Source organism: Neomonachus schauinslandi, chromosome 6 (assembly GCF_002201575.2).
Source record: "Neomonachus schauinslandi chromosome 6, ASM220157v2, whole genome shotgun sequence".
NCBI classification, from domain to species: domain Eukaryota; kingdom Metazoa; phylum Chordata; class Mammalia; order Carnivora; family Phocidae; genus Neomonachus; species Neomonachus schauinslandi.
Window position 1 is genome coordinate 88,944,367 of NC_058408.1, and position 15,483 is coordinate 88,959,849.

General features: G+C 34.5%; 1 protein-coding gene across 1 annotated transcript in view; it reads left to right on the plus strand.

The window, feature by feature from the left end:
- PHYHIPL (phytanoyl-CoA 2-hydroxylase interacting protein like) overlaps window positions 1-15,483 on the plus strand; it is a 90,804-nt gene that overhangs the window by 73,157 nt on the left and 2,164 nt on the right. Inside the window, exons 3-4 of the mRNA XM_021699501.1 lie at window positions 888-1,062; window positions 9,050-9,167. Of these exons, the coding sequence (XP_021555176.1) occupies window positions 888-1,062; window positions 9,050-9,167 (293 nt within the window). The remainder of the gene's footprint in view (window positions 1-887; window positions 1,063-9,049; window positions 9,168-15,483) is intronic.

Here is a 15,483-nt window from a genome sequence, read left to right on the forward strand (position 1 = left end):
TAAGTGTGAGAGAACAAGATTGATAAGTCATTATTCTAACCATGTTCTAATTTTGATTATGCTTTCTAGTTATGGATATTTTCTTTGCTGACATTTGCCTTCTTGAAGTAGTTTTGAAATATTTCCTTGAAATAGCTTTGAAATACTTAATGTGATGTGATGATTAGGTCAAGATTTGACCCCCTTTTCTTCATTCCACACTTAGAAAACCATGTCTTGGAAATGTAGTGAATATTCAACTAGCAAGTTTAATAACCTTATTAATCATTGTTTAGAAATACCTAAACATTTCTGTGACACATAAGCTCCATACTTGAATACAACTGAAACAGATATTACCTCTTTTGTATACAAAACTGATTCATTTATCTTAAAATAGTTATTTTTAAAATGTTTTCTGCCTTCACATATAAAATATTTAGTAATGGGCTACTCTGGTAAAATTAATGGATAGTATAAATTAAACAAATATATTTTAAAATACAAAATCATTGAATTTTATTTGTCATGTTTCTGGGTTTTGGGAGGTTTTGTTTTGTTTTATAATTTAATATTAGAATATTGCATTTTAAGGAACATATATAAGGAGCGTACAGAGAAGAACAAGAATCAAGAAAACAGAAATCTAAATATATTTATGTCATTAACTAGCTGTATGACCTTGGTCATGCCTTTTGATCAAGTTGGGCCTTATTTTTTTTACATCTGGAGAATTATAATAATTGTTAAATATCTTTAAAAAGGAAAATTCTGTCATTAGCCAGGAATTTCACAAGTTCCTCCACATTGTTTACAATTGATTCAGGTTATACTGCTAAATTATTTCTTCCCTCCCTCCCTGCCTTCCACCCTTCCTTCTTTCCTGTTTTTCTTTCTTTTTGTCTTAGGATGTTCCAACGAAATTGGTGGCAAAAGCTGTTCCCTTGCCCATGACTGTCCGTGGACACTGGTTTTTGAGCCCAAGAACTGAATATACAGTAGCAGTGCAAACTGCCTCAAAACAGGTTGACGGTGATTATGTTGTGTCTGAATGGAGTGAAATTATAGAATTCTGCACAGCAGGTAAGAGAACTAGATACAAATACAGAAAAATATTTAATAGTTCCTTAAAAGCTAATTACAGAAAAATATTTTTTAATCATAAGGTGATATGAATTGCATTGGGTTATTTTTACATCGACAATAGCATTGTGTACTAGAACAAGCTATGCTGTGTTAGTTGGAGGGAGCTTAGATTCTCAGCAAAAACTGAGTAATGGCATTAAATCAGTTCTTTGCTGCATAGTTTGATTTTTCAAAGTAAAAGCTTTGCAAATAAAAATTGGTTTAGTTTGAAAATATACTCAAACATATTTTGAGCTTCGTTTTGAGAGAGAGCTTTTTTTTTTCTTTAAATTTTCACAGATATTTATGGCACCTGGGTGGCTCAGTCGGTTAAGTGGCTGCCTTTGGCTCAGGTCATGATCCCAGGATTCTGGGATCAAGCCCTGTGTCTCTGGTTCCCTGTTCAGCAGGGAGCCTGCTTCTCCCTCTCCCTCTGCCTGCCACTCCCCCTGCTTGCACTCTCTCTCTCTGTCAAATAAATAAAATAAATAGAATCTTAAAAAAAAAATGTTCACAGATATTGAAACAAAGAAGTCAGGAACATCTTTCTGTAACTTAGGGGAATGAATGCAGATCTTAATGACTGTACCTAGCAGAAATGTTATTGGATTTTTCACTTGAGTGCTGAAAATCTGTATCTAAACTAGTGTCGTGTGTGTGCGTGTGTGTGTGTGTGTGTGTGTGTGTGTGTGTCTTTGCTTCATTAGAAAGTACCTCATAGACATTTGACATTGAGATACCTGATGTGGAGAGGCCCATCCCCTTTGATTTTGAACTATACCTTAATATTCCATTAGATTGGAAATGTTACCATTTATCTGTTTGTTCATTCATTTAAGAAACAAATATTTGGTGAGCACTTATAAATAGGTGTTGAAGTGATATAAAGATATCTTTACCTGAATACATCTGTCATCCTCTCCTTGTCTCTTAGAATGGGGCTTTATTTCCTCTTTGTATAGGTGATTGTTTCCTCTAAAAAACCTGTAGAGAAAGGCTAAGTGTTTTTCAACATAAAGGAGCTTGAAGAAAAATTCTTAAAAACAATTTGCCTCAACTATTGTAGGTTGCTTAGCAACTTTTCCCAGCTGAGGCATCCTTCATATAAACCAGCCTTTTTTTTCTCCCCATAACATCACACCTGCATTATTTTAGACTCAGTACATACTTAGCAACTGCTTTATCTCACTATCTTGTGTTGTTTCTTAATCTCAAATTCAGTGTAAAACTTCTCCTATGGATATGTTAAATGGATGAAATTTTAATTCTATGTTATTTTGATTTTATCTTCAACACTTTTTATATATGGGGAAGTTGCTAAGGATTATAACATCCTTGATTGTTAAGGATTTCAGTCGTTGAGAGCAAGGAAATAGTATCTCTCATATTTCTTCCTAAGATACTGATTATAAGTTCCACCATTTTATACTGTCAGTTAAACTATGAAACAGTGTTTTCTTATCACAGTTATTGTTGGACTCTTTAAGAAGCTAAATGTGAAAAAATACATTTTGGACTAGATGAAATATGGTATTAATCATAGTTTAGTTATCAGTAATGAAACAGCTAATTTTTATATTGTATTAATAGTAACATTAATAGTGAGTAAAGAATTCTCAATGATATAACTTTTACCTATATTTGATGTGTTATATTGGAGTTAATATATTCCATCAGTTTTTTCCTGAAATAAAATTCTTCTTTGGAATCTATCTCACATTTACTTTTCTCTACTGCATTTCGTTCCATTTACTTTCTTTTTTTTTTTAATTTTATTTTATTATGTTATGTTAATCACCATGCATTACATCTTTAGTTTTTGATGTAGTGTTCTGTGATTCATTGTTTGCATATAACACCCAGTGCTCCGTTCAGTACATGCCCTCTTTAATACCCATCAACAGGCTAACCCATCCCCGTACACCCCTCCCCTCTAGAACCCTCCGTTTGTTTCTCAGAGTCCAGTCTCTCATAGTTCATCTCCCCCTCTGATTCCCCCCCTTCATTTTTCCCTTCCTGCTATCTTCTTTTTTTTTTTTTTAACATATAATGTGTTATTTGTTTCAGAGTTACAGGTCTGTGATCCAACAGTCTCACACAATTCACAGCACTCACCATAACACATACCCTCCCCAATGTCTATCACCCAGCCACCCCATCCCTCCCACCCCCACCACTCCAGCAACCCTCAGTTTGTTTCCTGAGATTAAGAATTCCTCATATCAGTGAGATCATATGATACATGTCTTTCTCTGATTGACTTATTTCGCTCAGCATAATACCCTCCAGTTCCATCCACGTCATTGCAAATGGCAAGATTTTGTTCCTTTTGATGGCTGCATAATATTCCATTGTGTATATATATACCACATCTTCTTTATCCATTCATCTGTCGATGGAAATCTTGGCTCTTTCCACAGTTTGGCTATTGTGGACATTGCTGTTATAAACATCAGGGTGCACGTACCCCTTCGGATCACTACATTTGTATCTTTGGGGTAAATACCCAGAAGTGCAATTGCTGGGTCCTATGGTAGCTCTATTTTCAACTTTTTGAGGAACCTCCATACTGTTTTCCAGGGTGCCTGCACCAGCTTGCATTCCCACCAACAGTGTAGGAGGGTTCCCCTTTCTCTGCATCCCCGCCAACATCTGTCGTTTCCTGACTTGTTAATTTTAGCCATTCTGACTGGTGTGAGATGGTATCTCATTGAGGTTTTGATTTGGATTTCCCTGATGCCGAGTGATGTTGAGCACTTTTTCATGTGTCTGTTGGCCATTTGGATGTCTTCTTTGGAAAAATGTCTGTTCATGTCTTCTGCCCATTTCTTGATTGGATTCTTTGTTCTTTGGGTGTTGAGTTTGATAAGTTCTTTATAGATTTTGGATACTAGCCCTTTATCTGATATGTCATTTGCAAATATCTGCTCCATTCTGTCGGTTGTCTTTGGTTTTGTTGACTGTGTCCTTTGCTGTGCAAAAGCTTTTTATCTTGATGAAGTCCCAATAGTTCATTTTTGCCCTTGCTTCCCTTGCCTTTGGTGATGTTTCTAGGAAGAAGTTGCTGTGGCTGAGGTCGAAGAGGTTGCTGCCTGTGTTCTCCTTTAGGATTTTGATGGACTCGTCTCACATTGAGGTCTTTCAACCATTTTTAGTCTATTTTTGTGTGTGGTGTAAGGAAATGGTCCAGTTTCATTCTTCTGCATGTGGCTGTCCAATTTTCCCAACACCATCTGTTGAAGACACTGTCTTTTTTCCACTGGACATTCTTTCCTGCTTTGTTGAAGATGAGTTGACCATAGAGTGGAGGGTCCATTTCTGGGCTCTCTATTCTGTTCCACCAATCGATGTGTCTGTTTTTGTGCCAGTCCCATACTGTCTTGAGGATGACAGTTCTGTAGTAGAGCTTGAAGTCCGGAATTGTGATGCCACCAGCTTTGCTTTTCTTTTTCAACATTCCTCTGGCTATTCAGGGTCTTTTCTGGTTCCATACAAATTTTAGGATTATTTGTTCCATTTCTTTGAAAAAAGTTGATGGTATTTTGATAGGGAATGCATTAAATGTGTAGATTGCTCTAGGTAGCATTGACATCTTCACAATATTTGTTCTTCCAATCCATGAGCATGGAACGTTTTTCCATTCCTTTGTGTCTTCCTCAATTTCTTTCATGAGTACTTTATAGTTTTCTGAGTACAGATCCTTTGCCTCTTTGGTTAGATTTATTCCTAGGTATTTTATGGTTTTAGGTGCAATTATAAATGGGATCGACTCCTTAATTTCTCTTTCTTCTGTCTTGTTGTTGGTGTATAGGAATGCCACTGATTTCTGTGCATTGATTTTTATATCCTGTCACTTTACCGAATTCCTGTATGAGTTCTAGCAGTTTTGGGGTGGAGTCTTTGGGGTTTTCCACATAAAGTATCATATCATCTGTAAAGAGTAAGAGTTTGACTTCTTTTTTGCCAATTTGGAATGCCTTTTATTTCTTTTTGTTGTCTGATTGCTGTGGCTAGGACTTCTAATACTATGTTGAATAGCAGTGGTGATAGTGGACATCCCTGCTGCGTTCCTGACCTTAGGGGGAAAGCTCTCAGTTTTTCCCCATTGAGAATGATATTTGCTGTGGGTTTTTCATAGATGGCTTTTATGATATTGAGGTATGTACCCTCTATCCCTATACTCTGAAGAGTTTTGATCAAGAAAGGATGCTGTACTTTGTCAAATGCTTTTTCTGCATCTATTGAGAGGATCATATGGTTCTTGTTCTTTCTTTTGTTAATATATTTTATCACATTGATTGATTTGTGGATGTTGAACCAACCTCAGAGCCCAGGGATAAATCCCACTTGGTTGTGGTGAATAATCCTTTTAATGTACTGTTGGATCCTATTGGCTAGTATTTTGGTGAGAATTTTTGCATCCATGTTCATCAGGGACCTTGGTCTGTAATTCTCCTTTTTGATGGGGTCTTTGTCTGGTTTTGGGATCAAGGTAATGGTGACCTCATAAAATGAGTTTGGAAGTTTCCTTCCATTTCTACTTTTTGGAGCAGTTTCAGAAGAATAGGTATTAATTCTTCTTTGAATGTTTGGTAGAATTCCCCTGGGAAACCATCTGGCCCTTGTTTGTTGGGAGATTTTTTATTACTTCTTCAATTTCCTTAGTGGTTATAGATCTGTTCAGGTTTTCTGTTTCTTCCTGCTTCAGTTTTGGTAGTTTATACATCTCTAGGAATGCATCCATTTCTTCCAGATTATCTCATTTGCTAGCATAGAGTTGCTCATAATATGTTCTTATAATTGTTTGTATTTCTTTGCATTGGTTGTGATCTCTCCTCTTTCATTCATGATTTTATTTATTTGGGTCATTTCTCTTTTCTTTTTGATAAGTCTGACCAGGGGTTTATCATTCTTGTTAATTCTTTCAAAGAACCAGCTCCTAGTTTCGTTGATCTGTTCTACTGTTCTTTTGGTTTCTATTTCATTGATTTCTGCTCTGATCTTTATTATTTCTCTTCTCCTGCTGGGTTTAGGCTTTATTTGCTGTTTTTTCTCTAGCTCCTTTAGGTGTAGGGTTAGGTTGTGTCACTGAGACTTTTCTTGTTTCTTGAGAAAGGCGTGTATTGCTATATGCTTTCCTCTTAGGACTGCCTTTGCTGCATCCCAAAGATTTTGAACAGTTGTGCTTTCATTTTCATTTGTTTCCATGAATTTTTTAAATTATTTTTTAATTTCCTCGTTGACCCATTCATTCTTTAGTAGGATGCTCTTTAGCCTCCATGTATTGGAGTTCTTTCTGACTTTCCTCTTGTGATTGAGTTCTAGTTTCAAAGCATTGTGGTCTGAAAATAGGCGGGGAATGATCCCAATCTATTGGTACTGGTTAAGACCTGATTTGTGACCTAGGATGTGATCTATTCTGGAGAATGTTCCATGGGCACTAGAGAAGAATGTGTATTCTGTTGCTTTGGGATAGAATGTTCTGAATATATCTGTGAAGTCCATTTGGTCCAGTGTGTCATTTAAAGTCTTTATTTCCTTGTTGATCTTGTGCTTAGATGATCTGTCCATTTCAGTGAAAGGGGTGTGAAAGTCCCCCACTATTATTGTATTGTTGTCGATGTGTTTTTTTTTCTTTTGTTATTAATTGGCTTATATATTTGGCTAATTTGTCTGATATAAGGATTGCCACCCCAGCTTTCTTTTGGTGTCCATTGGCATGGTAAATGGTTTTCCACCCCCTCACTTTCAATCTGGGGGTGTTTTGGGGTCTAAAATGAGTCTTGCAGACAGCATATTGATGGGTCTTGTTTTTTATCCAATCTGATAGCCTGTGTCTTTTGATTGGGGCATTTAGCCCATTTACATTCAGGGTAACTATTGAAAGATATGAATTTAGTGCCATTGTATTGCCTGTAAGGTGACTGTTAGTGTATATTGTCTGTGTTCCTTTCTGGTCTATGTTACTTTTAGGCTCTCTCTTTGCTTAGAGGATCCCTTTCAATATTTCTTGTAGGGCTGGTTTTGTGTTTGCAAATTCCTTATTTTTTGTTTGTCTTGGAAGCTTTTTATCTCTCCTATTTTTGATGACATCCGAGCTGGATATAGTATTCTTGGCTGCATATTTTTCTCATTTAGTGCTCTGAATAGATCATGCCAGTCCTTTCTGGCCTGCCAGGTCTCTGTGGATAGGTCTGTTGCCAATCTAATGTTTCTACCATTGTAGGTTACAGATCTCTTGTCCCGAGCCACAGTCTTTTTTGATATTGTTTTAATACATGCTATTTTCTATAGGACTGCACTAAACAAAGTCATAGTATTTGTCCAATTAAAAGAGCTTTAGTTTACCTGCTAAAATCCCCATTTGACATTGCGGAAAAGTGTGAAATATTACTTCTTCTTTAGCTTAAGGAAGACCTTTGGCATTTCCAGTTCAGAAATACCTGTCTATAGATGCATACACATTCACTCTGTTCTATAATCTATTTAACCATATGAGTACATGTTTTATTTCTATGTGTATGAAGGAAAATCTTGTCTTCTTTCATTTAGAGTGATCACCCTGTTGCTCTTTTACTGAACTACATCTCATAATTCTGCTAAGAATGTTATGGGGTAAATAATAAAATGCCAGCTTTTAAATGTGCCACAATAGTTTTCTATAAATTATTTTGCATTTTTAATTTCTATGAGTAAAATATAAAGGGAACTTAAGCTTTTCAAAGCTTATTGTTTCAGATTATCAAAATAATTCAGAGACTTTTATCTAAACTTTATCAATAATCTTTAATCTGTAAATTTTGAGGAAGCTTTTTGTATAAATTGTCTTTTAATCTGTATAATAGCTAATTCACTCCACATTTATTGAGCACATACTGTGTGCTATGTACTGTGCAAAATATTGACATAAAATAAAATAGAATGCCACCAACTAATCTACTTCTAGTCTTGTCTATGTCAGAGCTAAAACCATGTGCTTGCCCCATAAATCACAGTTGTCTATATATTTATCTATGTATATTTATTTGCAAATTTAGACTGTGAGTTCTTTGAAAGGAGGAATATTCTTTTTGATCTTTTAACCTGATCATCTAATTTTGCATGATGCTTTCTGCATCATATGTTCTAATCTAAATAAATGTGAGCCAGTGAAGCAGTTAGTAAAGAAACTGTGCTGTCATGAGCAGCTCAACTACGTTGCTTTTATTTGGAATGTCTGATAATCTTTATAGACAAAAATTTTTGCTTAGATTTTGGTAGAGGAGTTTGACAACAGTCCTCAATTTTCAAAACAGAAAGTTGGTGAAAGGATCAAGTTACTTGGAGAGAAGCTTTAGATTTTCAAGAGTCTTGTATACCTGAAAACCATCAACTAAAAACCAGAGACCTAGTCTCTAAATTACTAGCTATATGAACATTTGGCAAATCAAACCGTGGCAAGCCTCAATTTCTGCATCAATAAAATTGTCATATTTAATCTATCTCACCAACCTCGTAGATGTAAAGAGTAAATTAAATGAACATTATTATTGCTACCCTTTTAAATTCAATTTGCTACTGATTGCAGGTTAGAAGCTTCTTTTATTTGACTTCTCAGTTGATTCAAGAAAAGCTAGTATGGTGCCAATTGATATTACTTGGGTTATGCCGAGTCTGCATTCCTTACTTAACATTTTTGTTGCAGGATCTTTCATTTCAAAGAGTGAAACAAATGCATGGGTATCCTAAGAAAAAAAAAACAAAAACATAAGCCGTAACAAATACATTTTTTTGTAGAAAGAAAAATGTGCCAAACAAAGACAATGAATTTTTTTTTCAGTGCAATTTCCTATTCACTAAGATAAATTTTCTAAAGGTGAATTTTAATAATTTCCAATTTATTAAACATGTAGTTGATACCTTTGGTAATGTATTTTTAGTAAGAGAATTTTTTTGTTATTTTCAGACTATTCAAAAGTTCATCTAACACAGCTATTGGAGAAGGCCGAAGTGATTGCAGGACGGATGCTTAAATTTTCTGTTTTTTATCGTAACCAACACAAAGAATATTTTGACTATATTCGGTAAGGATAAAAAAATATATACTGATTTGCTTTACTAAATGCCATTCTAACCTCTAGGCTCAGGTTTTCCTTGAGTCTAGTTCTGTGAAATAGCAATTTTTGTTTTCTTTTCAAAATAGTTAATTATATTAATTAACTATAATTATACTAATTATACTCTTTTATTTCCCAGAATAATTGAGTAGAAAAAAATCAAATTATGGGATTTTTTTTTCACTTTACTTACATCCCTTTCTATAATCATTTGTAATGACAGTTCCTGTCTATTTGAGTGGAAGATCTTAAATCTCCAGGGTTTAGACTGATGACCATTCATGACAAATTCCTCTACCACCCAATAACTAAACTAAATATTCTCTTCTTGTGGATTGATTGCTTTAAGATACTGAAAATGGGAGGGGGGGACGTAACTTTCATGAAATATGGTGAATCAGGTGGGATTTTTCAGGCTTCAGTCTAAGTGATGAGATCTCTTAGCCATTATCTTGGATTAATTATTCATGAGGACAGTCTGCTGTGTTTACTTTTGAATTCTAATGTTCAATTAGTATTTCTAAGATAGCCTGTGTTTACACTGGGAAGCAGTTTCCAAGAATTCAAAAGAAATCCATGCTACAGGTAGTTTTAATACTTAATAATCCTTTTATATTTACAGATGAAAATTTCAGGACAGTAAATAGAGATATATGTTTTTAAAGGCTAAGACTAAGGTTTTTAAAATGATAAATGCTATTTAGTTCTAAAACTTTTATACAGTAATCTCTATAATTTGTCATTTGGTCTCACTTTAAACTTTAAGTTGTAAGGATTATAATGAAAAAAAAATTAGGAAACTTTGTTGTTATTTGTTTCTTACTTCTCTAGTTTTCTTAAGTCATGATCATGGTTTTAGATTTAAATCAGCTCCAAGCTGTGGAAAATGTAAAGGGAATCGGAGAGAGAGAGATGAATTTAGGCATCTGATTTCATCAAATGAAATACTTTGCAATATCATGGGGTTTTTTTATATATATATTTTGATGCTGCAAACCATAAGGTTGAATATCTTATAAACACGGAGTTTAGTCCATAATTCTTCTATCTGGTAATTATTTACCCTTGAATCTATACATATTTCATGGTGGATGCCATTAACCTAATTTAGACAGTAGAAACAGATATAACACAAATTAATGTATCTGTCAATTGTGAATGGGAATGACCATATATATTTAACAAGAAAGGTTTTCTTTAAGCATAAAATTTGAAAACAAAAAGATCTATTGCTATTTTCTTTAATAAGAAATACATCAATATAATAAATACATCTTTGGTACAAGGTTTAGATTCTTAGAATATTGCCAATGTCTATTTTAGGTGGCCACTGGAGGTCAGTATTTCTCTGATTTTCTCTGCCCTTTGGGTCGAAACTAGCCTATTTTCAGGTCTTTAGATACTAAAATTTGCATCATCTGTTTTCAAAAACTCTTCTAAGAAGAAAAGAAATGATAAAGACTGCCTGGAAAAAGTCATTGTATATATTGTATAATTGATTCCAGTCTACTAGAATGAAAGATATATTTACTAACAAGGAAATTTACCTTTGTTGGAGTTTCCATGACAGTTGTAAAATCCATGTAAATTATATCTTAATACAATATATATAAATAAGTATACTTCTCAAGTGTGGCTACAGTTCTTCAAAATTGCTTTTTCAAAACGCTTTATTAAAAAAATAGTAGACATTAGCTTCAATGGACCTTGATTTTTCTTTTTAGGTAATGAATTCTAATCAGGACCCACTTCCTTTATCAGAATCCATTTAAAATGTCAATTTGTTAATCAAAATGCTTGAATAGAAATGAACCTTTCACTTACCTAACTACAGACTTTCCAAATCATTACAAATTATGAAAAAGCATTAGGTAAATTCTGACTCAATCCATATGGATTGAACTCATTTTGATCTCTTTATCTAGAGATAAATTTCTAAGTGAATATTGCTTTCCCTTACCCCAGATCAAAATACCACTTTCTCTCTTACTCCTTCAAGTTCACTAGGTAGCCTCACTATCCTTAAAACACCTTTCTAGATCAGAAAGTTTTTTCTTTACCAATCCACTGACAGGTGTAGTAATTCCTGGTGTTTTTAGGTGTTAGATTGTATATCCTCAAAGTTGATGTTTGTCACTAATGCTAATACATTTCTCCTAGTCTCAGTTCCTGTCTCCATATTTTCTGCTATTATTATTTCATTAATTGAACTTGTAGATTCATGTTGGACACATATCATATCGATATTTCGTTTTTGTTAATGAGAATGTAACTGTAACAAGGGTAAGAATTTTGACCCAGGACAAGATGGAGTGGAAACATTTCTCCCTATTTTTCCCACTAAGTGTGACTAAAAACTCTGGACTTTATATATAAAAGAAACATGGGAATCTGAAAGGTGGAAGAATACTGAAAGGTAGAGAGAAGTCAGTTAGGGACCATGGGACTCAAGGGACAATACACTAATGAGTTCCCTGAGTTTTCTTTTTAGCTCTTATATTCTGGACTGAGTTCTGAAGAAGCCAAAAACCGCAAAATGCTGATGGTCATTTTTTTACAGTATCTACTGCAAAAGAATGACTAAAAGAAGTTTTTTTGTTTATTTTTTTATTCATCATGATAAGTGTACTCTTCAATCCCCACCCTCTATTTCTCCTATCACCCCACCAACCTCTCTTCTGGTAGCCATAAGTTTGTTCTCTATAGTTAAGAATCTGTTTCTTAGTTTGTCTCTCTTTTTTTTTTCCTTTGCTCATTTGTTTTGTTTCTTAAATTCCACATATGCGTGAAATCATATGCTATTTGTCTTTCTCTGACTGACTTATTTCACTTAGCATTATACTCTCTAGCTTTATCCATGTTGTTGCAAATAGTAAGATTTCATGCTTTTCTTTGGCTGAATAATATGCTACATCTTCTTTATCCATTCATCAGTCAATGGACACTTGAGCTGCTTCCATAATTCAGTGATTATAAATAATGCTGCAGCAAACAGGGGTGCTTGTATCCCTTTGAATCGGGGTTTTGTATTATTTGGGTAAATATCCAATAGTGCAATTCCTGGATAATAGGGTAGATCTATTTTATTTTTTGAGGAACCTCCCTACTGTTTTCTACAGTGGCTATACCAGTTTGCAATCCCACCAAAAGTGCAAGAGTGTTCCTTTTTCTCCACATCCTCGCCAACACTTGTTTCTCGTGTTGTTGATTTTAGTCATTCTGACAGGTGTGAGGTGATATCTCATTGTAGCTTTGATTTGCATTTACCTGTTGATTAGTGATGTTGAGCATCTTTTCATGTGTTTGTTGGCCATCTGGATGCCTTCTTTGGAGAAATGTCTGTTCATTTCTTCTGCCCACTTTTAATTGGATTATTTGGGTTTTTTGGTGTTGAGTTGTAGAAGTTGCTTATATATTTTGGATACTAATCCTTCATTAGATAATGTCATTTGCAAATATTTTCTCCCATTTCATAGGTTGCCTGGTCATTTTGTTGATTGTTTCCTTCACTGTACAGAAGCTTTTTATTTTGATGTAATCCCAATAGTTTATTTTTGCTTTTATTTCCCTTGCCTCAGGAGACATTTCTGGAAAAATGTTTCTATGACTAATATCAGAGAAATTACTGCCTGTGCTCTCTTCTAGGATTTTTATGGTTTCAGGTCTCACATTTAGGTCTTTAATCCATTTTGAGTTTACTTTTGTGTATGGTGTAAGAAAGTGGTCCAGTTTTATTCTTTTGCATGTAGTTTCTCATGGATATTCTTTCTTCCTTTGTCAAAAATAAGGTTAACTGTGGGTTTATTATTGGGTTTTCTATTCTGTTCCATTGATCTCCATGTCTATTTTTGTGCCAGTACCATACTGTTTTAATTACTACCACTTTGTAATATAACTTGAAATCTGGAATTGTGATACCTCCAGCTTTGTTTTTCTTTTCCAAGATTGCTTCAGCTATTCAAGGTCTTTTGTGGTTCCATACAAATTTTGGGATTGTTTGTTATAGTTTTGTGACAAATGCTAATGCTATTTTGATAGGGATTGTATTAAATGTGTAGATCACTTTGGGTAGTATAGATATTTTAACAATAGTTGTTCTTCCAACTCATAAGCATGGCATGTCTTTCCATTTCTTTGTGTCATCTTGAAATTTTTTCATCATTGTTTTATAGTTTTTGGAGTACAGGTCTTTCACCTCTTTGGCTGAGTTTATACCTAGATATTTTATTGGTTTTGGTGCATTTGTAAATGCGATTGTTTTCTTAATTTCTCTTTCTGCTACTTCATTATTAGTGTATAGGAATGCAATGGATTTCTATACCTTGATTTTGTATCCTGTAACTTTACTGAATTCATTTATCAGTTCTAGTAGTTTTTCAGTGGAGTCTTTAGGGTTTCTATATATAGTATCATCATCTGCATACAGTAAGAGATTTACTTCTTCCTTACCAATTTGGATACATTTTCTTTCTTTATGTTGTTTGATTGCTGTGGCTAGGACATCTAGTACTACGTTGAATAAAAGTGGTGAGAGTGGATACTTTGTCTTGTTCCTGACCTTAGGGGAAAAACTCTGAGATTTTCCCCATTGAGTATGATGTTGTCTGTGGGTTTTTCATATAAGGTCTTTGTTATGTTGAGGTATGTTTCCTCTAAATCTACTTTGTTGACAGTTTTACCATGAATGGATGTTGTACCTTGTCAAATGTTTTTTCTGCATCTGTTGAAATGATCATATGGTTCTTATCCTTTCTTCTGTTGATGTGATATATCATGTTGATTGTTTTGTGAATATTGAACCACTCTTGCATCTTGGGAATAAATTCCATTTGACTGTGGTGTATGATTTTTTTTAATGTATTATTGGTTTGCTAATATTTTGTTGAGGATTTTTGCATCTATATTCATGAGTGATGTTGGCCTGTAGTTCTCTTTTTTCATGGTGTCTTTATCTGGTTTTGGTATCAGTGTGATATTGGCCTCATAGAATGAATTTGTAAGTTTTCCTTCCTCTTGTATTTTTTGGAATAGTTTGAGAAGAATGGGTATTAACTCTTCTCTAAATGTTTAGTAGAACTTACCTGTGAAGCTGTCTGGTCCTGGACTTTTGTTTTTTGAGAGTTTTTTTGATTACCAGTTCATCTTCATTGCTGACAACTGATCTGTTCAAATTTTCTATTTCTTCCTGCTTTAGTTTTGGTAGATTATAGGTTTCCAGGAATTTATTCATTTCTTCCAAGTTATCCAGTTTTGTTGGTATTTAGGATCTGTTAAAGTTGTTTGTATTTCTGTAGTGTTTATTATTTCTCCTCCTTCATTAGTCATTTTGTGCATTTGGGTCCTCTCTCTCCTCTTTTTTTTTTTTTTTAAAGAGTTTTATCAATTTTGTTGATCTTTGGTTTTATTGTTATTTTAGCTTCCATATCATTTATTTCTACTCTGATCTTTATTATTTCCTTCCTTTGCTGGGTTTGGATTTTGTTTGTTCTTCTTTTTCTAGCTCCTTTAGGTGTAAAGTAAGATTGAGATTTTTTCTTGCTTCTTGAGGTAGGCCTGTATAAACTTCCACCTTAGAACCTCTTTTGCTGCATCCCAAAGATTTTGGACCATTGTGTTTTCTAAAAGAAGTTTTTGAAAAAAGGAAGAGAATGATATTAGAAGGAATTTTGGAACATCAGGAGGAAAGAAGAAGAATAAGGATAAAAATATGGGGTCCAATCCAGAATATTCATACATCTCTTATTTATCTAGTGTCCTCTAATATGTGAGTTGCTTGGTCTTTCCTTGAAGCTGCATTTTTAATAAGCTTCCTTGGTAGTTCTTAGGCACTAGAATTTGAGACTCATTGTTGTTCTAAAGTTAGGGGAGACCCTGGGCATACCTCACCGACCCACAGGCTCTTTTGGAAGCATGCTGACTGGGAGAAGCTTCTCATGCCTGTGTGGTAAGTTGTAATTTTCATCCCAGGTCATGGTGGTCAAGGACCCAGCAAGAAAGGGAAGTCACACTTAGTGGGAGTTCTGGAGAAAATGTGACAAAAGCATCATTCATAAAGGTATAGACAGGGTTAAGTCAACTAATAAGGGATGCTAAAGCAACCAGGAACTATCAAGAGTTGAAAGGTTTTACTACTCTTGGGAAGGGGAATGGAGGACACCCAATAGGAGAAGTAGTCAGAGATGTATAGTATATATGAATCCAGCCACACCAGAACCACAAGGCTCTGAAGCATGGAGGAAGTAGAAGACAGCACACTCAAGGCTTTACTTCCTCCTCCCCTAGA